The sequence below is a fragment of the Larus michahellis genome, chromosome 10, assembly GCF_964199755.1.
Source record: "Larus michahellis chromosome 10, bLarMic1.1, whole genome shotgun sequence".
In the NCBI taxonomy this organism is placed as follows: domain Eukaryota; kingdom Metazoa; phylum Chordata; class Aves; order Charadriiformes; family Laridae; genus Larus; species Larus michahellis.
Window position 1 is genome coordinate 9,084,929 of NC_133905.1, and position 24,205 is coordinate 9,109,133.

General features: G+C 41.2%; 1 protein-coding gene across 41 annotated transcripts in view; it reads right to left on the reverse strand.

Annotated features, from left to right (window-relative positions):
• Nucleotides 1–24,205, reverse strand: part of MAGI1 (membrane associated guanylate kinase, WW and PDZ domain containing 1) — a 361,242-nt gene that overhangs the window by 157,857 nt on the left and 179,180 nt on the right. For 39 of the 41 annotated variants that reach the window (XM_074603161.1, XM_074603156.1, XM_074603163.1 and 36 more), the window contains exon 2: nt 18,267–18,383. In XM_074603161.1, the coding sequence (XP_074459262.1) occupies nt 18,267–18,383 (117 nt within the window). Of the gene's footprint in view, nt 1–5,106; nt 5,224–18,266; nt 18,384–24,205 lie in introns of those variants that run through there. The other 2 variants (XM_074603152.1, XM_074603149.1) reach the window with 1 other exon arrangement.

Genomic DNA, 24,205 nt, shown 5'->3' on the forward strand with positions numbered 1-24,205 from the left:
ATTCATTTTAATTAATGTAAAATATCGACACCAGAGCGTTTTCAATGCTAGTAATAAACCTACTCAAGGCTTCTGCTAAAACCTGTATCCAGAGAGGGTGCCAACATGGGAAAAGAGAGGAGCAATATTACTTTATTTCCAATATATCATGATTTCAGTAACAGCAGTTTTTCAGAGCTTTTATTTTTTTGTGTGTGTGCCTGATTTTGTGTGCCTGATTCTCATCTTACCTTCAAATGCACTAAAAGGCAGTGTTGTATCCCAATGAAAACAAAGCACACACACACAAAACCCCAAAACAAATTAAAATTTCCAATCTACAATGGATCAAGAGTTTCCTCAGGCAAATGAAAAAAGTGATAACACTGCTGATTCCAGGTGGGACCCTACGTCTATTTGGGTAGGGAAATCAACAAGCTGCCTTTCAATACAGTAAGTAACACCCACAGCCATATTCCAATAGCTGACAGGACTACATTATTCATCTAGCGATTTTTTTCCCCATTTCAATACTGAAAATTTTCAGAAAATATATAATGAAGTCATTCAGGTAGAGCTCACTTAAGGCTGACTTCACACATGATTTTGTTGGGAATTTTGCCTCATTGCCCTCAAACTGCTGGGTCACTATTTTTCTTCTTGGATTTCATTTTCTTAATGAATCCTTTGAAAGCCTACTTAAAAGAAAAAAAACTATTTCAAACTCTTCCAAGGATAGATGTGGGCAATTATGACATTTTACATCAACTAAAATAAATATTATGGAATTTTTAAGAAAGGGGTTTATTTAAGTTACTGTGGACTCCCCAGTTCATGACATTTTTACGTTAGCAGTTAAATACAAGTGTGAGCATTTATATTACACACACGCCAAATATATACATCCCATGTAAACATGTCAATACAGGGCACATTAATATATTTTATGCAAGTACGCTAATCTTACTATCAAGAGATACAATGCCTGTCCCATGGGTGAAATCAGTGGCGGGGGCCAGGGGGGCGGGGGGTGGGGTAGAATCAACCCAAGATTAAATTATCTCCCTTCCTTACATATGCTTTTCTGCTAAATCTGAAACATGGTCAAGTAGTGATTTTGAGGTGAATTTTGAACTGTCCCAAAGGAAAAGATTTTTCCACCAGAAGTGGATGGATTTTGTCAAAGCACAACTCCCACAGGTAGGTCCAGTTTAAAAATAAATGAATAAATAAAATCACTGTTCCTCCCTGCATTTCACTGTGTGAGGAAAAACTAGGAAAATCCAATAGCTTTATTTTAGGGGAACAATATTAACTATAGCCATCACTTATCAGCTTCATCTTTAATTAAGTTGTGATATAAATTTGTTAGAATTTCTGTGAATTTGGAAATTTGCTTTAAACATGTCTTTCCTTCCAGATTTGCCTACAGCTGAGATTCCTGAAGACATCCTGCACAGAGTCAGAGCCAGTGCACGCCTTCAGATAGAGCACAACAGACCAAGGATATTTTCCCTACTTCTCCAGGCTTTGTTTTTCGAGTAGAAGAAACTCAACTCTCATACTTAAGGAGGAGAAAAAGGTAGAGCAGCACATTTGATCTGTTATCTTCTAGTAGTCAGCTGGAATTCTGCTGGGTATCAAGGGGAGGGGGGAAAGAATCTTACTCATGTATGCAGAGCAGCAACAACAGCTCAGGATTAGCTGCAGACAGAGAGACCATATAGGATTAACACAGTGAACCAGTCATCATGCTTACCAGAATATTCAAGAGCAAAATATTCAGAGGATTTCAGGGCAGGATTTATCAGAATTCGACTGAAAACAGCACCATATTTCGAATAAGCTTTATTGAGTACCAACAGCACCCAGCATCTCTTGACCAAAATGACTTAATGTGCATTAATTTCAGAAATATTTCTTGCGTAATGATTTAAAGAAACAGTGTACTGGAAGGGATGGAAAGCTGTCAGAAAGGCGTCTATACACAAGCTTCAAAGTGCAGGCAAGAGCCTTACCTGCAGCACAGGAACTTTTAAATGACTGAAACGCAGGGTAAGTATTATTACTGTCAGATGCAAAGTCAAGAACCCAGCACCATTTAATCAGCTTCTGCTGCTGAATTAATGGCTTTCATTGCTGCTTTTTTCTTTCCGCAACACTTTAACGGCTATGACAGCCTTACTTGTGCTAGGGGTTGTCAATAACGGCAAAAAGGACACTCTAAGCTTCAAATTGCAGGTTGGATTACCTGCATTAGAAAGAGTACATGAAAAAGAAAGAAATTCAACTGGAAAAGGCTTATTACTGTTACGGCAAAACCTGGCTCTGCAGCACTTCAACAGCAAGGAGCTGAAGTGCTCCTGGAGCAGCTGCAGGTGCTCTTTCTCACCAGCTCTGTAACAGTTTCTCAGAAGGAAGTGAAGCATCACTCTTGGATCTACACGGATACATCATTGCCTCCATCTGACAGGAGCTAGCAGTAGGCAATGATGAGTGGAAACAAGCTGGCAAGGGGGAAAACACTCCCTGCTCTTCTGCACCACTGAGCGAATCCTCGCTCTCTCCAGAGCAAAGTTGCTCCTCGATATAATTTCCCACGTTGCAGGAGGAGCTACACATCAACAAGCAACAGGTTCACAATCTGGCCCTTTAGTGAGCCAGACCCCCTAACAGAAAAGCCACTCACAGCAGACCGCAGCCTCCTGGGACTGAGCTAGACTTTGCATTTTGCCCGTTTTGCCTTGTGCACCGCAGAGTAGAAAATAAGCATAATTAACAATGTAAAGCTCAAGCTGCTGAGCCTGGTAGTTCAATTTAAAAGCAAACTCCATACATTCATGTGATGTGTGTTAGAAGAAGTCTTATTAATTATCTGTACAAGCGTTGCCTTAAATTTGGATCCTTTTTGGCTACCAATTCCAGCCGCTACGCTTGTAAACCATTCCCATTTACATGCACACAGACTGACGCCCAAGTAGCTAGAGCATGAAAAGGACAGTAAGTCGATAGCAGTGATAACACCAGCGATGTTAGGCGACACTGTAACCTAACCCAGCACACACTCGGCAGTGGTGGCTGGAAAGCGCTCTACAAGTGCTACCGCCATCCCCAAATAGTCACTCTCATATCTGGCCATTCAGTAACTGCCTTTATTAACCTGCGGTCTTGGCCAACCTTTGAATAGGCACACAAGCTTATCCATATTAGACTCGGTTTATTTTTCTAAACTCTTGTTGGCAGCTTATACAGCAGTAAGTGACGGAAGGTGCGCAAGGACTAAATCCTAGTTCGTGGTTGACTTGGCCATTCATCCACAGACCAGGGATACACGGAAAGGCAGCCGCAATATGCGAAGCTGCTGCAACCACTGGCCACGCTTTTTACCTGTCCTGTGGGCAAGTGAAGCTGATCACTCTTCATCACTATTAACTCACTGATACGTGATAAAATAATACAAGCCTTGCCTGTAAATTCCTCTGAAACTCCTGGGAAAAAAAAGAAACCCTTAGCAGTGTAACAGCAGGCACAGATGACCAGCTAAGTTAGCTCTAAAGGCAAATATTCCATTTTCACTGAGAGACGCAGTGGGCTATAATACAAATAAGGAACAAAGACCCTTTTCATTCTGCTGACAAATACAGGGTAGTATGTCACAAACCACAAGAGGAGCAGACAACACAATGGCAGCAATTAAATGGGTGTCTTTTTATTAAGAAATACATATAATAATGACAGACTATGTACACTCCTCCCCTCCAAGCCTTCAAGAATTACACTGGCTAACATGGCTGTATTTAGGGATGTTACTTCTGTTAGATAGAAAACTATCTTAAGGAGGGATACATCCAGCCAGTGCAGCAGGATACGCACAAATGCAGAAACAGGTATCTTGTTTGGTTTTATACATGTTGTACACCCTCTTTATTGCAATCCACACACAGCTTCTGCAACTCATTCACAATTGATGTATTTTTGGAGAAGCTAAAAAAAATAATATATATGCCCTTTTTAACTCTCTCACTGCTGAATTTCACTAAGACACTATCTCTGCCTCCTCCCTCCTTGCCCTCTGCCCTGGTGACCCAGCCTGCTCTCGGGAGATTCGCTTCCCACCCTCACACCTGCTTAGTTTAGGGGATGTTTTGCACAAAAAAAAAAAAAAAAAGGATGCTCCTGGTCGTGCTATACCTTTAAGATGTGACCAGCCTCTCTGAGCCTGTCCCCCCTTGCTTGCCAGAGCCAGCACAGGGGACCGCTGCCCAGCTCAGCTCGAAGTGGCCAGCACCTTGCCCCCAGCTACGACCCCAGGAGCAGAACCGTGCGCCGATTCTCGCCTCCTGCTTTACTCTCGGCATGCACGGCCGTCTGGGGAGCAGCTACATTTCTACCCCAGAGGAGTGCATCCCTTGCAAGGTCTCCTTCCTGCCCCCTCCTCGGCTGAGCCGGCGGAGAACAATGCGGGGACAGACATTCAGCAACACCTGCTGTAGCGCATTAATATGCACAGGGATGTATTGATGGTTTTTCCCATCCAACACTAAGACTGCATTGTTCGGAGCGATCCATCAGTGGATCGCCCCCCCTTCACACGCCGGCCCCACAAGCCCCCTTCTGACATGTCCCCTTGTCTCTCAGCCCGGGCTGACGACCACGTTTAGGAATGCACTTCATTAAATCGGAGCTGCCCCATTCCAACCTGCAATGCGGAGGCAGTACAAAGCAAGCGCCACGCTTCCTCCTGCATTTCTTTCAAAAGCCCCATTGTTCAGCAGGCATCTGGTCCTGATCTCAGCCTATTCGTGCCCATTGACCCCGCTTTTCGCAGCGCACCCGCTCGCCAACGGGCCTCACGTAAAGCCTGCTTGATGAATTAAAAAGCAGCACTAGCCATCTGTCCTCCCAAGCTGGGCTAAGGCTGTGCAGCTCCGCTCCGCAGCTCCCTCCCCATCCCCACAGCCTCCCGTTATCACCCGCTCCCTCCTTCCACGCACAACCTGCAGCCGAGGAACCACTGGGTTCGCTCCGTAAACACAGACCGAGCTTATCGCATTTACTGCTTTTCATTTCTTACGGTAGCATCTAGGAAAGGAAAAAAAGAGAATACAACAGAACATTCTCACTTGCCTGAGTCCTTCGAAATTCAAGCACAAATACAAGATTAATCCTTCCTTTGTGAGGTCTTGTCTTTAAGTCGTGGTATGTAATGATCCTCAGCACTGCAGCAGAGGGGAATAAAAAATGCAGGGATCATAAGCAGGGGGAGGACAGGGCTTACTTACATCAGGGTTTCTGCCACATGACAATAGGTTTGAGAGGGAAGAATAAGCTGGCAGCAGCAGCTGACAGTGCAAAAGGGAGAATGCAGAAGCCTGCCTTTTATATTATTGGTGACATTTCTAACACATGACAACAATTTCCATCTGTATTTAAGCTGGGAGTGTGAGGAAAAGAGCATTACATCACGACTCCTCTATTCCTAGGGGCTGTGGAATATGTAGGCCAGAGGGATTAAAAAGCACCTGTGTATGCTGGAAATCTGAAATAGCACGAGGCAGATTTTTTGCCCCCTCTCTTCTTTCTCCCTCACCCTTTTTATTTCTCTATCACCTTCACTGAGCTGCTGTTTGAGAATATGCCCAGGGAAGCGCAAAATGGTATTGTCCTAGTTTGCAAGGCACGGGCATGGGGGAACTGTGAATATGTGTTTCTAGCTCTGTCTCTCTCTCCGTAGGAGATGCAACACTCATTTTTGCAAGCAATCAGACAGAATACAGAGCATCTTTCTGTTTTCTGCTGTGCTTGTCCCAAGGGCTTCGAGTTTCCCTTAAAGTACCAACTTTCATCTTCCTTTTAAATCTGCAGGGAATTTCAGTGACAGTAGCTATAACTTATTTATTTATTTTCTCCCCTTTCTTTTACAGCCAACACATGCCTGTATCTTTTTAAAAGTAAACATCAAGAACAGGGGCCAAAGATATTTTGGAAAAAGCACTTGACTGCTTCAGAGCCAGCAGGTGTCCGTCTTGGATGCTTTCCACATATCTCACAGGACAGGATTGCTTAGACGCAGTACTGAAATCCCAGGGGACTCCAGCCTCAGAAGGAAGCCTGCTCCCCCGCAGCTCAACGGCCGCTCCTCCGGGGCTTGCAGGGCTCTACCGAAGCAGGCAGGAATGCGTGGATCCCAAGGACCATGCGGAAGGTGCTGATGGGGTGGGCCCAAGGGTACTGCGGGCCACCCCGTGTCCCTTGTTCTCACGGACCAGGGCTCAGGCACAGCAGGGAGAGCACCCACCACTGCTGCTCTAACAAGCAGAAGTTTTGAACCACAGCCATCGCTTGCAAAGCAGCTCGGTACAGGTGCGGACACAGGCGACGACTCACAAGTTTACAGCACGTGTGCATGAGGGCCAGTCAACGTAAGGAAAAAACATCATCTCTTTGTTCCACCACCAAACCCGACTGCACAAATACAGCGACTGCTCTTGCTGAAGTACCCGATCCCCAAAAATGCCACCGAGAGATAGCAAGCCTTATACTACCTTTGCAAGAGAAACAGCCACACACAAGCAGGAGAATGGCCTGATTATAAATACATAAAACAGTCTTAATTTTACAGGACAAATATTTTCATGAAAACACCATCTGGCCCAAGGTGCTAGCCCGTTATGTGCCTCTTCTTTAAAAAGAAATGATGAAAATTCTTTGCTCAAGATTCACCTTCCTGATCTTTCAACAACAGCCTCATTGAATCTTAGGCTGGTTTTTGGCTATGGGTCCGGTCAACTCACAGTGCCCGTGGGAAGTCCAAAGCCTGTGATAATGATGGGTTCAGAATACCGGATACAATGAATTTGAAAAGTACAATATTAAAATAAATAACTTTAATTCCTAAGCCCACCTCTTCACATCCACAAAATACAAAAATCTGCACCAGCCAGACTGAAACTCTCTCACCAGATGATACTTCAATGAGGCAGCACCTAAATGGGACATTCCAGAAAAAAAGCCTCTTTATTAAAAAAAGAAATGGTGCATTTTACTTTACATTTATTCAGAGATGCAGCTCCCCAATCGTTTATGAAACTTCTTTCATAAGATTTAGAAGGGGGGAAAAGGAAACAATGAAATGACTTATTTTTAATCTGGGGTTTAAAGGCTTTTTCTCTTTCCAAAAAAAAGTCCCACACACAAAGAAAGAAATTCAATGCAAACCTCTGTTTCTGTATCATGAAAGCCCCTTCAAGCACCAGAGTAATCAATTTCTCAGAGCTTGTGTGGTCTATAGCAAAAGCCAAAGAAGGTATTTAAGTTTATACAGCCTTCAGCATTTTGATGGATTGCTTTTGAAATACATGTTTAAATTTTATATCTTTTTTTACAGTTAGTTATGTCTTAAGAAAATGGTTACTGTCAGTAGAAAAAAAACAGAAACAAAGGAGAATAAATGAAATTCAACCTGGTTTTGAGCTGCTTTCCCATTCTAAAATTCAAAGTTGCACCATGAAAACTGTTACAATCGTACTTACAGCACCCTACATTATATTATACCCAGTCTTATTTTAGCATCAAACACTTTGGCTCATTCTAACAAAAAAATACTAAATCAGAGCGGTGTTCCAATGCCAAGCACCACCTGATAAGCATCCACACAAATTTACAGGAACAGTAAAGCAAATACTTTGTCAGATGTGAGAGAACTCTCCACCTTTTCTTGAGCAGAAAGTCAAAGGCAAACCATAAATCACAATGCGAAAGGAGTCTTTGTCCTTACGGTAACCCCAACTTCCCACCATGAAAGAAGACCATCTTGAGACAAGATTTTACAGCTGGGATTTAACTCACAGGGTGGAAGAAGTGTGAGATAGAGCACTCTTGTAGGTAGGAACAAACTTCTCCAACAGACTTCTCAATCTTTCATCAGTACATTTTGGATCCAATTCACTTACCATGTGGGAACAGCAAATGGGGAACAAACTGTGAATTCAAATAACTGTAAACTCAGCAAGATGTGGAAATAAAACACAGATGGTGCACTTCAGATTAAGGGTCAGCGTTTCAGCGTCGCTTTCCACTTTTACATTGTGATAGGTGATGTATAACAACCACCTCCTCCTCGAGACAGTGCTCTAATTAAACCATGACTCACTTAGGAAAACAAGGAGCCAAGTGATACCTCCACAGAAGCCTCCCTGCCAGTCGAGAGGAGCTAAGGTTACTTTATTAAGCTGCGGCTCATGGTTTTGCTGCTTGAGGATTAACATTTGGGAGTGGAAGTTTTCTCTGCTGGACAGACACAGCTGAAAAAAGTTTCTTCAGCTTTTCCAGCTCCCAGGCGCGCAGTGGCAGGGCTGCTCTGCCTGGCAGGGCTGTGCCCAACACCCATCATAGCCCCTGCCACAGCACCCGCTTGGTCCCCTCTTCACCATCTACATCTGCAGCAAGATTTTGCAGAGGCTGCTCTGATTCCTGTTTGCAAAAGCCAAGAACACAACCACTGCTACCAGCATTACCCTGTACCAACCCTTACAAAGCGCCCAGTACTAAAACACCTTTGGAGGGCTGCATTGTGCTTGCCTGAACGTCCAGTTCATTTTATTCTCTAAAACCTATTTTGTCCTAAATCTCAGGAATGGAATTTAGGATGACTTGATTCTCACTGTGAAGTGTTAATTGCATGCCCAGGGCCTTCTAGGAAAGGGTCTGCTTGTAAGCACAAGTTCAAAGCAAAAATGAAGGAGTAAGTACAGATCAGATGACAGAACTATAAATCTATAGGAGCTTGAAATGCGAGACAGAGAGGAGCAGTAGTGATTGTAAGGTGACTATTACCTTCAAAATATGCCAGAGGTTGTTTATCAGATCAGAGTTAATGAGGGAGAAATCTAATAGTACTATAATATTAAATTTACCATTTTAATGGTATCATCAATGTTCTATAATGTAGGCAATTTACAGAATGTCTGTCAATGTGATTCTCCGGTGAGGTTAGTTACACAGGAGCAGAACTATCGCATCTCATCAGCTGTTCCCTTCTAGAAAACACTGGGTGTTTTGCAGAGGACTGCAGAAGGCTAAGTGAGATAGCAAAATATACGTTTAAAATTATGGGAATGCAAAAATGGGAAAGCTATTTATGAACATTATAGGATGTTTACATTCCTGAAAGAACTGGGTCCAGCTCTGCCCCACTGTCGAGCCCAGCCTTCCTACTTCGGCACTGCCATTTAGTGTCCTGCTGGGTTTTCCTCAACTCTCTTGCACATCTTGCAACACTTGTTCCTTTTCCCAAGATCTTACATACCTGGATTTAGAAAGAGCTGAAAATAACCTCACTATTCAAGTACATTTTCAGCTCTCATGTATTAGCCTCCTCTGAACAAAACAAAACACAAAAATACCCCTCACCCCAGAAAAACATAAAAGATGGCAGCAGTAACGTCTTAGAAACCATCAGGCAAATGAGAGTCAAAAAATCCAGTTTCAAGTTTTTGATTACTAATTCAAGACCCGTGAACACTAGGAGATGGTAATGCTGCATTTATAAATATCCATCTCCTCATGTATTCAAGGAAGAGTTTGCTAAACGCAGGAGCTTCTTAATTTGGAGTTCCTCTTTCCTCCATCACCTGCCCCAGCCCCTCAGTTCCGAGGTACGCCAGTTCAAATTCCTAATACGGCAAAGATTGCCTGCACATTTTTAGCATATGACAGTCTCCCATTAAGTAGATTTAAATTTGGCAGAAAAATCCATACTGTAGTGGCAGTACTTGAGTTGCCATGATGGTCTGAGATAAAAATGAAGTATCATCAATTTATCTAATAAGCAATATTGCTTCTTCCTACAGACCTCCTTTTATCAACATTGTTAACCGTTCTTTCCCCAGGTAAATGAAGTGTTAAACCTGAAGTTTAAAGAAGCAGCACAGGTAGTGAATGAATGATGAAGTCTATAATATAATTCAATGGCAGATGATACTTCCAAGGGCCTTTGGTGCTTTTGTCCATCTTCAGCAGCCACAAGACCCTGCAAGTAAAACTGCTAGATCGCTATCCACCTGATTACTCTGTGATACATGTCTCATTTTGAAGATACATTAGTCTTTCAAAGAGCCATTTATTAAACATTTCCATTTAAATAATAATTTTCACAATGCTCAGAGAAACAGATGTATTCCCTCTTAAAACGCTAATTAAGAGTGGCCCGGGACATTACAAAGCCCTTTAAAAGGAATTCAGGGAACTAGTATCCCCCTTAAACAAATCTGTTCTGGCAACGACCCAGGTAATCTTGACTTCATAACTCAAAGCTCTAATTATTAAAGAGGACATTATAAAAAAAGGATACATTGAGACCTTTATGACTAATAGGAAAGATTTACTGCTCCTTCAATAGAGGCAGAACCAGGAATATTTGTTCTATTTTTTTCTGCCACCTTATTCACTGCGGGTGGGGGGGAAGGAAATCAATGAGGATTAGTTTACAGAGTTATTCCTAGTAAAGGTACTGGGAATGACTCTCCCCAAAGAAAACCAGCTAGCAGCATCTAAACAGCTTTATAAATGATTACACGGCTAATCTCTGCTGAAATAAAGAGAGAAAGGATTTAGAGGACAAATACAGCACGCTTTATGTGAAGAAGCATGGTAACATTAAAAAAAAAGATAATTGTTTGAAGACGAAACGTAGCAAGTCTGCAACCCCATCAAACCATCAGGAGCTTGCATCTGCCATTGCCCTCCTGGGCTCAGAGACTGCCATGGTAGGTAGTAATATCTGTAACTGGGAATCACGCAGGCATTTCCTCCTCTGTAATGCCACTGGTTTCGCCCACACTACAGTGCGAGTACCGCACTGGACCAGAATAATATCATATAAATAGGATTTTCAGGTGTTCTCTGTTAAATACTGAGATCTTTGATGAAAGAAGCATGGGACTTCTGCAACTGTGAAATCACCACGCAAATCAACACATCCAAGCACAAACATACCTATACAGAGCGATCGGTGCTTACTAGAGAGTTAATCATGAAATATCAAATGTGAATCCCAAACACAGATGCGAGTGGAAGAACAGGTTAAAAAATGGCTACACATTTGATTTTTCCTCATTTTAAACTGTTCCTTTTGCCTGGAACACTCATTCTGTTGGCTTGTAGCATAATCAATACGCTGTAAACCTTGAACAGATACACGGCGGCGGTTGAAAAGAAATCAAATTGCCTCGATGAAATCAAAAACTGGGACACTGCAGCGTTCACAAAAGATCTAATCAGGACCCTAGGACACCGTATGAAAAATTTGGATGTAAGGACACCTATCACCTTTAACAACACACTCTTCAGCAGATTTTCATTCTATTACTTTGGGGGATACTGTCATTTGCCTCTTCTATAGATAAATTATGATGGTGAATAAAACTATGGCAGGATAGAGCCAGTTCTGAAGTAAACCATGTGGGGTAATTCGTCTCCACCCCTTCAACCTCCAAACAGCAGTACCTGCGCTCAGCTCTCTTTTACTCTCTGCTTTCCAAGAGACCCACAACCTTAGAAACCTTTACGTTTTAAAACATATGCACAGACTTTGTTTGTACTACCTAAATACCCACTCACAGATGCTTTGGGGTAGTACAAAGCAACCGCAATGAAAAAACGCAAAATTAAGTACACTGGGGACTAACAAAGAAAACAAAGAAAACTAGCCATGTAATCTCTTCCCACACTTCTTACCCAAATCTCCTTTGGCAAGTGGCATGGGAGAGCCTATAAGGCTGAGCTCTTCTGCTTTGTACTGTTCTCTGGTGCCTCGTGCAATTTCAACTGGGTGTACAGTGAAGTACAAAAAAGCTATTCCTCACAAATGGGTAAGCAGATGGAGCAATATTTGCTATCATAAGTGCTTTTATTTCCAAATGTAAAAAAAACCCACACCAAAAAAACCAACCACACCAATAGTTCCACTGGCACAAAATGCACTATTGATCTGAAAGGACAGACCAGACGGAAAAAAGGTCTGAAGTCTCCTGGATTAAACAGAAATGACTGTGTACAGAAAGGAACTGAACTACAGCGATGTTGGTCCTGTTGCTAAAAACAGGGTGTTTTTCTCTCTCAAAAGTGAAAACACATCTGGTTCACTAATATGTGAAATAATTATAGCCCTGAAAACTGCAGGGGACTCTGCTACAATTCGGCACTCCCTGGAACACAGCTACAAGGCTTTTCTAAAGCTACTGGTGGTACTCAGGATACAATCCCTGCTGAAAATACCCGAAAAAGTAAACGTGTGTACATTAGCTGGCATGGAAAATATGCCTCATATTCTTCAGTTAGATTAACTAACAAGAAAACGTTCTTGAGAAAAATTATCTTTACATACTGCTGGTACCTGCATGCTGCACCCTAGTGATAAGGACACTATTTTAGAAATATTTAAAACTTTTTCCTAACATAAATCTTGTAAAACAATAATTATTTTTCGTGTGTTAGAAAAAAAGATCAGTTTGCTGTTCATCACCTTATCAGTGGGGGCCTTCAAATGAATATTTCAGGGACGCTGCAACTTTTTCTCATTACAAAAGCAGAATTACACCTTTAGGAAGGGAACTGCAACAAAAGGTACTTGGATAATAAATACGGTTGCAGGTCTGGAAAGCTTTTGAGAATTCAAAGAACATTTGTGTACATAAACTGATGATTTATTGCCTGTGAAGAAAAATAATGTGCACTGTCAGTGATTCTGTTTATCCTTAATAAAAATTAGCAACTAAAAATAACTTCGAAATTGTGACCCAAAGATCCCCACATGTAAAACCACATGCATTTGTAACATAAAGGTCTTTCTGCTTCACTTCAACAATTTTTCCCAGTATTCTGATACACTATTATAGTCAATAGTCTAAAAAAGACATATCCCTTCTATCAATTCATTTTGAAGTTCAGAATTGCTAAAGGGGAACCCATTACTACAGGACTTTAAAAGCTATCCTGGGAAATCACCTAAGTCTGTGTGTTTGACAGCAGTTTCATCACATCCCAGCCCATTTAGGCTCTCTAGTCTCCAGTAGCTGCAGATGATGGTGGTTACACATATAGCAGCTTATCCAACTCCTGGAGCAACTGAACTACCCTTTGATAGTTCAATTATCCATGAAAACATTTAATCCAGATAATAAGGTTCAATGTACTCTTCTACATCTACTTGCTGAAGTTTGTCCTATAAATACTGTGTGAAGTTTCCTTATTTGATATTGTTCGTTTTCCTTAGAAAGGAGACTTTTCCTTTACACCAGCAAATTGTTTGGAATAAAGAAACTTATTCTCAGATTTCCCAGTGAAATGTGAGAGCGCTCAGGCCAGCCAGGTGCCTGGGTGTCACTGTCTTTTTCTAAGCCTCCTTACAGATCACTCGACACTTATGTTATTGATTTTTATCCATTTCTTTCCATTTTGCTCCACTCTCCCCTATAAGACTAACCACAACAGTTGGAGCTACTGTTCTGTAATTGAAGACAGAGGAACAGATCAAGCTCTGGGAAGGTGAGAGAACAGACAGCAGAAATGAAAGTGGTAAATCTCTAACGTTAAAATCTCCAGCCAATTAATCCCAGGGCATGTACTTGTTTTGAGAAAGTGAATCAACTGTTGAATGATGACCTCCTGAGGTTTTAAAAGCCAATTTTAGGAAGAAGAGGTTAAAAAAAAAAAAAAAAAAAAAAGAGAGATTGCCAACATAGCGTCTAGGCTGACATCCAAGACTTAACTCTAGGTTAGCCATCACATTGTCCCTGTTTCATCTACCATCAAAATGACCTTGCACTTTCCGGAATTTTGCTTCTGAAGACCACAGCCTGGCAAAGAATGGAACTGCACAGTACTGAAATAAGATAAATGCAGAAAATACATGAATGGGCGGGGGGGGGGGGGGTGTGGACCACTGATCTGTTATTTCAGTCATGCCTGCAACAGCTATATTGTTTTGTCAAGTAAAGGTATAGATGCCAGACCCACCATCACTGCCTCTGCACGTCACATGGGACTGAAACAAATGGAGAATCAACTACATGTGCTCAGAAGGAAAAAAAAAACATGCTGAGATAAGCTTTTATGGAAATAATATCATCTCCTTGACTCTTCTCAATACACTTTGAAAAGAAAACTGGTGTCAGGTTGTTGAGAATAAGCACCTAGGACAAATGGCCAGTACTGCTTGTTTATTTTAAACAGATGCCCTCTACCATCATTTCAAAATGAGGAAGATAATCCTGTCTGTTCAGCCTACCGTGAACAGTGGTTTAAACACGCCGCTGCACTATAATGTTGAAGTAAGTTGCTATCACGTATCTTTCTCAATTAACACCATTGTACAGATATCCCAAGGCAAGGCTACTTGGAAACACCTATTTAATGGATATATTCTTACACATACTTCCAACTAATCACATTTTCCACTAAGTAAATCTTCACATACACCAATCCTGTTTGGGGGAGTTCTGCTCCTAGAAACACTCAGCCAGGATGTCAACACACTCTGCATCACCGACGCTCAGCCTCCCACCCCCAAATCAGGTGTAATGCACATCACACCAACTTCTGTTAGCACAGGTAGACTCAGGGATGCCACAAGGTGCCCCAGCAAGATGCCTCACACAGTTGGTAAACCAGCCCTTTTTGCTCTTAAGCGTTTAGGCTGCCAGAATTGAGCCGGAATAAGTGAAATCCACACTAGAAATAAACTGTGGGCAAAGTCTCTGCATCAAAGCACTTCTGGTAGAGTCATGGCCAATCAGTAATGATGAAATTGTTGCCAATTCGCAGTCTACTCCAAGCTCAATGGAGCCATTAACTAGCCCACAAACAGAGCATTATTTCTGGTGATCTTCATTAGGCACATCAGAAAACAGGAAAAATACGGTGCTTCAAAACAAAACGAGGCAAAGGGGATAGCTTGAGACTGGACCAACATCTTGCTAATCTGGATGATGTATTTGAGGTTTCTTTCCAGTTTTGACAATAGATTCTACATGCTAGGAATGAGAATAGTTCTTTATCTGAACACATAAACTTCAGCAAAGTTATTCTCCTTAAGTTGCTGATTTTTCTTAAGCAGGAGACAAAAATACTCAAAAAAAAAAAAAGACTGACCCAGCCTGTGAAGTTAACAGTGAAATGAGAACATCAGGAAAAAAGTAAAGGAAATAACACACAGTTGGTTTAGCTGAAATAAAAGCCAGTTCACTGGCTGAACTGCCCTAACTCTTTCAAAGATTTGTACATTATAAATGCATGGCTTCATTAGCACTTATGCACCATCCAAATACATAAATAAGGTGTCCTGCCTCTCTTCCTTACTCTGTCTCGGTCTAGATTAGGATGCTGAAGTTGTAAATTCCAGAGGAAAATGTTTTGGGTCTGTAAATAAACCCGTGGGTTTGGTGTGATAGTAACAGCAGAGCACTCACGACAGCACGAAAACCAAACTTGGAGGCCACCTGGAAGCTTGTCACAGTTGTTGTTTACTACAGATCTTTGCAGAGAAAATCAGCTCAGTGGGGAGCAGGGAGCTGAGGGTACAACGACTCAGAGGAGGCTTGCTGGAGGGGCAGAGGGCACTGAGGAGCGGGGGAAGACTTCAGCTTGCAAAACTAACCATGTTGTTCATCCACTTATTTCAATAATCCTTCACTTTTAGGTCCGTTTTAAGGTCTCTTTTCTTTATGACAGCTCCCACGTTTAGGGATGAAGTCCTCTGGTCTCTCAGAAAACTGTCCCTGTGTGACCCATTTAGGCAATGTCACATCCCCTTCCGGAGCTGGTATCATCCCACTCTCTTACCCTTGATTGTTTACCAGAAAATAAAGCAAATTCTTAACCAACTCTCCTAAAGTAAAAATCTAAATGATGCTTAAACAGCGTGTCATTGTCACATGTAACAATGAGGTCAAGTCAAACTTTATACATCTTTCCTCCCCTCTGCTTGACCTCTGTCTTCTACAAAACTGTAGCTGTAACTGCACTCTGTTCCCGAGTCACCCAAGCACACAACAGAAGCCCTCTGGGTTTTCTCACCGCCTGTACCAAACTAGACAGAGCTGAACCACAAGGGATTCTTACTAGAATTTCCGGGAAAGAACTGGTTAACTTCACCTTTCCCCATTTTGCATTTACTAGTTATCACTTCATTCAGCCCTTATATTAGTGCAACAAAAAGCAGCTGTCAGGCCAAGCATGCTCAGTCCAAGTGACCTTGTGTTCTTGTTTGTGTTTACCACATAATCAGCAGGGAATTCCATTTTCAAAATACAAGACTTCATAATCCATTAGCACTAGAGATTGGTCCAGGGCTCTGGATTTACTGGTCACGTGTACCAAGGAATAAAAATATGAGTATACAGCTGGATTAATCTCCAGACCTGTAAAGCATCCCAACTCACCGTGTACGCAGCTGTCTCATTCAAATTCACAGATGAATATTAGCATCATTCTTAAAAGCTACCGCTAATACCAGCCCCACAGTACATGAAGAAAAAATTAAATGCTACCTGCTTTACAACTCAGAAGTATGGAGACACACAATAACTAACTCCACTTCTCAGATTTTCCATTTGTTTCATAAATGGAACATAAGAACTGATGTTCTTATTAATATACCAACAATCCATATCTCCCCCAGCTATTTCTAAAAGGCAGGAATCACTTTCACTGCTCTTAATTTTAAATCAAAAGTCTTTAGCGAGTCCAAGCAGTTTAGCTCACCATCAAGTTCAATAAATCAGAGAAAAGAATCGATGGAAAGCGTTTCAAAATGTAACCTTGGTAACGCGCAAAATACTTCCACAGAAATTACACCCATTTGCTTTATTTGCCGCTTTAGAAATTGGAATATAACACACAGGCAGAAGGGACATTAGCATCACAACATTGCATCTCCCGAGCCTAACATTGCATGTGCTCTCCTAGAAGGCACTTTCCGCAGTATGCTTTAAAAACCTGCAGCCTGGCAAGTTCGATGATTGAAAACTAATCATATTTCATGTTGACAAAATGGAAAATGGAAGTGTTCGACAGAAAATAATAATCCATATTTATTCTTTATGTCCATGCACAGCACTTTAAACGTAGTTTGGTCCATGCTTTCCACTGATAAAATGAGAATAAACTCAATGGTGATATATAGCATCTGCCATTTGAAGAATCAACATTTGTCAGTGTTACCACACAATTTTAACTGTGGTCCTACACAGTCCTCCTGCATCCAACACTTAGATTGAAAATGACTATTACTCTACATACCATTATGTGATATTTTGGGCAAATACCGATCTTGAGTGGCAACATCATTATTCATTATTTATATAAGTCTACCAGGATAAAGATCCTCTGATTCATGTTGAGGTGGAAAACTTCACAATATTTTGCTGCTCATCTCAGTGTGCTGTATCTAACATGTTTACTAGTTCTTATCCCAGCCTGATCTGAAAGGCATACCACTATCCCCACAGCCCGAGTTCAAGCAGAAAAACCTTTGCTTTATAATAGCCTCTCCTGGCAACTGGAGAATGCCGAACAGAGCAATGAAACTGGATCATTCTCCACTCTGTACATCTTCCCAAAATGCCACGGACAGTCTGATTTTGAGTAAAGATTCTGAACTTCTAAAGATTACACTCTAAAATTCTCAGGTTTTTTTCTCCTGGTTGTTTTCTGATTGAAAAAGAGCATTTCTTTCTCAGCTTAACTACCTCTCGCTGCTTATCTCCTACTTGAATCGAGGATGACCTTCCAAAAGTGGCAGTTGCCTGCTACAACGGCACCCAGCCATAAAATGCTGTTCAATTTCACAAGTTAAATAAGCATCAGACATAAAGCTCTGCTAAGGAAATAAAAGTAAAAGCAGTTTTTTTATTCATAGGTTTCAAACCAATAAAGGAATGTTCACCATAATGACACTAATGAAGATTATTTCTAAGGCAAATACTCATTTAATGGCTGCTTTTTAGTTTGTTTTTTTTCTTCACAGTAAGCATCACAGGCCTGCATCAAACCATCAAATGTTCCAAAAAGCTGAGTTCAAGGATGAACTGGTTTCCTTTTGAACCCTACCTGAACCCTATCTACTGTCACACATGGAAGTCTGCCCAAGCTGAAAACTGAGTCTCCCCTGGAGCCGTGCACACCACCATATGAAGGCTCTCTCCAATAAGAAAGAAAAAAAAAAAGAAAAAAAAAAAAAAAGAAATTCTACTACACGTAATCCACCAGGTCAATATTTTGTTACTTACAAGGCACAGCATGGCGATAAAGGTTATCTCTAATAGTCTGCTGCAGATCGTGATCCGGTGATCCTTTCTGAAACCTCTGGTTGAGATAATGTCTCAAGTCTTTGTTCAGTCTGCTTCCTGCAAAGAAAAAACAGCCATTTATTTATTTCTAAACGCACACAATTAACATTTCCAATTCAGGCAAATGTTAGACTTCCATTCAGAGTCCCCTAAATTATGGCATGCTGACTTTACGAGCGGAGGCTCATCTTCCTCTACAAATGGCTAATTACCAAAAATAACTCGCTGTAAACAAGAGGTCTCTCTTGTCTCATAATGCATCTTTCTTCCTGTGGTGTTAAACAGATCATCATTCCCTTTTATCACTTATTTGTCAGAGCAAATGGAGAAAGACAGATGATGTGAAAAAGAAGAAAAATAATAAAGGTAGAGTATTGCTTTTGCAACTCACTGGAGGGTGAGCTGGGCAGACAGACAGAAGGCAAAGGCTGCTCCCATTAGAGGTACTAATATAGCTGAACATGGCACAAAATCAAACAAGTGCTATACTTTGCACTGGTATCTACCCTAGCACACAGCAGGAGTTAGAAAAGAATTGATTGAAGGAATTAAGAGCATCCAAAGTCCTTAAAAACAACACAATAATATCCGACGCTTTTCACTTAAATCTATTTATTTCCCCATTCAGTTTTGAACACCTTCAGAAGCGTGCGAGAACAAAGATAAATTAGTTGAAAACAAAACAAAGTAAAAAAAAAAAAACACCACAAAAACAAAGAAAAAGAAACATAGTTGTTAATGAACATTGCTAGCTGCTGAACACCAAAGACTCTTGTAGCAGAACATATGAACTGGAGCAACTTAATGAAGTCTTTTCTGAGAAATTAAAAGTGTCCAAGTTTGGAATAACATTGACATTAATTTGACTAAAGAGCAAAAACAACCCCAAGAGAACATAGAGAGAACAGGGATAGAAACTCTTCTGTTCTAAAAAAAAAAGAAAAAACAACCAAACCAAAACAAAACACTGGAGAAGCTTCAGAGAAACACAACAAGGATGATCAAAATCTGGAGCAGTTGCCATACAAGGACCAAGAAAGTAGGCTGGGATGGTGCAGCCTGTGCGGACATCGGTCTCTAACATGCCCAGAGGGTGGGTGGGGACTGGCTGCTCCCTGTCTCTCCCAACACAAGGGCTAGGAGACAACAACCAAAGCTAACGGCAGCTTGGTTCAAAACCACACAAGAGTGGCAGTAGTTCACACAGGCTGCAGCAGACCTCCTTGCTGGAGAGCACGAGAAGCTTCTTGAGGAGCTTCAAGAGGAGACTGGAAAAGCACTTGAAGACGGACCTATTGGGGGTTGCAAAAGAGGGTACAGGAAATCCCTTGAGCTGAAAATGAATTGCTAGTGGCTGGGAGATCTGGGAACAGAAGTGAGGGTATATTAATATCTTGCTCTTTTCCTTTTTTTTGCTAGGCATCTTGTTTATGGCCACAGCTGGAGCCAGAATGCTGGGCTACATGGACCTTGGGCTGAACCACTGCAGATGTTTCTACAGTCTTTCATAATTTGCATTATGATTTTTTTCGATTGTGAATATGTAATGCAGAGGTCATCTCAATACTTGTTAATACTGAACATAGCATCACAGTTGCAGATTCCTGGCTGGAGCCTTTCGGAATCCCTGCAGAACAAATCAAGAATAATAATACTGCAGCGGAGTGCAGTTGGACAGTGAGTCTGGGAGGCAGCAGCGGTACCAGACAAATGAGAAAAAGTGTGGACTATTAAATAACCATGGGCAGGAACAGCCTGTCTGCTTAACACAGTCCTGCAACATTTTAACATAAATGTTAGTTTAAAAACAAAACTAAACACAAAAGACCGTAGTCTGAAATACTAAGTCAAATTCTTAAAAATAAACAGGTGTTTTCTATTCAGGTTCTCCAGGCAGGTTTTTTTTTGTTTTGTTTTGTTTTTTGTTTTGTTTTTTTTTTGGTTTTTTTTTACAGATTAAATATCGTATTGAAGAAAGGAAGGCTTAGGCAGCAGACTCAGCTATTGAAAGAAGGAAAAAATTTTGAAGACCAAGATGCTCATTACAGAACAGCTCAAACAACAAAACTGAAATTAAGGCAGATAAAACTGGCTCATCAGACTTTCCTGAGTTACCGCAGTGACACCCCTCACACCAAGAGTAGATTATCAACCCATTTTCTAACAAACGGTCTCCAGTTATTGCACTATAAAAATGGTTTCCCACATAGGAGGCACTTGGAGGGCTTGGTAGATCCGTGGGCTACAGTTTTCCAATATCAGAGCTGACCTCCCAAAGTCCAGATGTTTTATTTCATACCACAATGTTTTACTCCAGAGGGAGACGGGGCACAGAAAGAGCATCTGCTGAAATAGTAAAGCATTTCTTTATATTTTTAACTAAACAGTCAGTATTTTTCTTTGCACGAGGCAGTAAGACAAGGTGGTTTCTCATAGCAAAAGGAACAAATATGACAAACAGTTTGGACATAATGCAAGGGCTTGTTCCAGTGAAGAAATTAATGCACTGAACTGCATGCATCATATAACGTAGGCTTTCTCCTGAAATACTGTGTGATTCATGATTCAATGATTAATGTCACAATAATGTCTAGAGGTGAAAAAGCTCTGCTGAGCTAGGGGTTGTTTAACCACAGAAAATATGCAATTTACTGATGATATCTGCTTTTAGCTTCCCTCTGTGCCCATTCCATCTAGCATCTCAGTCTATTACGGCCCCCGCTGGAAAGTTTGGTTATTTGGTTTATGCAGTAGCTGGGATTTCCCAGCTGAGTCACTGATGCACTAGCCAAGATGGCAGTTGCAAAAATAGGGGCTATAGCAATACTTACACTCACATGATTGTCCCCTCAGGGAGCTCACAGTGATGCTTATTTCTATTACATGTATTTTAAATGGGGAGAAGAAAAGAAAGAGAAAAAAAAAAAAACAACCCAAAACAATTGCTAAGCCACATTTTTGTTGCTAAAATCCAGAAAATTCTTGATGGAAATAAAGGCTTCTTGCAGCCCTGATGATCTCAGCTCAGCAGCTGCTGAGACCACGGCTGTGGACAAAAGCAGGCTCACCCCATGCAACTCACTTCAGAGCATGGAAGAAGAAAATGAGCTAACACAGGAACTAACACCATGTTGAAAGCTGCCAAAAGGATCCACCCTGGAACACGTTGGATTCTTTACCATTTCAAATGTTTCAATCCACTCTGATTATCTTTTCCAAAAATCTCCTCAGACTTGAGAGGGCACATGCTTGATACTGGCATTATTTAGTATATTCTAGTGCTAAACACAAGTTTACGAACACTGATAAATTCTTTTTGAGCCTGAACTCTATGCACCCACAATTCTTGAGAATCTGAATGATATGCCAGTGACATTTCAGCAACCTCATGTGTACAAATTGTAGCAGTAAAATTCATCCTTACCCTCAGAGGCAGCCCTTGCTTGTGCACGGTCCCTCTGAAAATAGTCTCACCCTCTGATGGCTTCTGTCCACACACCAACCACCACCAGGCTGGGTTGAAGGGCCGGTGCGGAAAACCACCTGTTTTTATGCAAAAGTCCTTCCTTTGTAAAGTCTAATTCCATGCATAAGTTGTGCTCAAGGAAATACCTGGCTGCAGTTTCCTTAGTGATAAGCTGTGTTAACCAGAAGTATACTATTGCCCTTCAAAATGTTCTCAAGGAGATTGCATCTTATGTTTACTCTTTGGTGATTCTTTCTTTTCTCCTCTGGTAAAAGCATGGAAAGAGGTCTTACAGTGATAACGGGGGAGGAACAAAAGATGCAAGCCACAAACATCGGTTTCCAAGCAGGAGGATACAAGTCTTACGTGTTAGCGGTCAGCTCTTCCTGCTGGCCAGGACAGGTTGGAAATGCATTTATTTGCACACAGAAAACTCACCTTGTTATTTCTGTAATCAAAATTAGGTTGATCCAGATAGCTTTAGAAAATCAGACATAAAAAAATGCAAAAAGAAATTCTTGCCTACAAAACTAACCAAAATTCATATTTTTAAGCTTTAGAAGTAAAAGACGTTCAAAGATTGGTTTTTGTTGTTGCAACAGTTTCCTTTCTTTGTTCCCCCATGGTGAACGAAACCAGTGTCTGTCTTTATGTGAAGATACAGGCAGAGAACCAGCCTTCCACTGCGTTGCTCCCCATTGTACTACTGCAAATCTGAGATGTTTCCATCTTATTATCTGAATCCTTCTTTACCTTTGAATAAAACAAAGGGCAACTCGCTGAATGGCTGGTTTTCTCAATGATTCTTAATTATTATACTGCATTTTAGAATACGTCAATCGTCATCCCAAACCATTACATCATAAAAATACCTTAATAGCAAGCACAATCCCCAAGGGGAAATAAAACCGTCTCTCATAGAAAAAAAAAATAATATTACTGAGGTACAGTTTTCTGAGAAGAAATATACTGTGCTTGTCAATTTTGTGGAGATAAATATGTAACATTGATGGTTTTGTGATTAATGAAAAGTATTGACTGTTTCTAAATACACTTCTTTCAAACCCTCAGTTCTCTGTCACACATTTCTCCTCCAACAGTTACCTAATATTAGAATCACTGGAGAAACTATGCTTTGCATTATGCTCTGATGGTTATTGCTACAATTTCCAGTTTCTGCAGGGGAGAAAGCTGTGTACCAGATCATGGAACGCTGTTGTTGCTGCATAAGAACATCCATCTCTTCAAAACGCACTACCACCAGCGAGCAGCAGTGCAGACCTGGGGGGCTGAAAGCCTCTTGCCTTATTGACATACAGGCTTCCAATAAGGAAAGCAGACTGCATAAATGACCAAGCAAAAACTGATTTTTTTCAAGAAAATCCGAGCATGAACATCACAGGGCTGGCTGAGAGCACCTTCCTGCCAGCTGGCAGATAGTCTATGCCAGAACTGAGCAATATGTACATTCTGAAGATATATTTTGAACTCATGTTTTATGCATTTGGAAACTATCATTTTATAGTTTATGTTTATATTAATTACTGCAGCTGTTTTATCCCATTTATATTTTGAGATGGTCATAGATAATCCTGATAAACAGCTACACTCTGACAGAGCCTGTAGATGCTTGTGCAAAGATGGGTCAGGGTCAGGCCCAGGACACGGTGGTCTCTGACCTATATTACACTTTTATAAGCAGGTTTAAACGAGTATATATTTTTCCTTTACTCTTCTTTGGGAAGACTACCAATTGCTGCATTCACAGTCACTGATAGCATCTGAACTGGAAAAATCCATTTTCTATCCTTGAATTGCAGCAGAATCCCCTTTCTCTTGTCGGGATCTCCATTTAAAGGCGTCTTTAGCAGAGGGATTCTCTGTGGGCAGACAAAGACCATTTCAAAACAACAGGGCCATGAAGCAATGAGAGGTTAAAGGCCTTGCTAAAGGGATAAAAGTGCAATAGAGTCATCTGGATTAAGACTCTCTCTCGCTGCCCTGATGTCTACATCATGAGGGAAGGATTCAATATTTTAAAGACACAAAGATTGCACGTGTTGGATTTGCAATATAAACCCCTGATTATAACATACTGTCTTTCATCTGGAGATCTCTATCTGAAGGTATTTAACGAACATTAATAAGCTATCATGGTTGGCAGGGTTTTATTTCTGTGCTACAAGACACAGAACTGCAGATAAGGGTGGAAAAAAAATCCAAAACAAACAAAACAAAAACCAAACCCCTCACTCATTTAGAGGCACAAGCAGAGAACCTGCAGCTCACATTTTCTAAAGCAGTGAGAGGACTTGCAACCTCAGTTGACTGGCCTTACAGGCTGTGTGACTTCAGTTGTCCTCCTTTCTCCAAGGCTGCTGCTCTACCCAGATGACAGGACTCAACACAAACT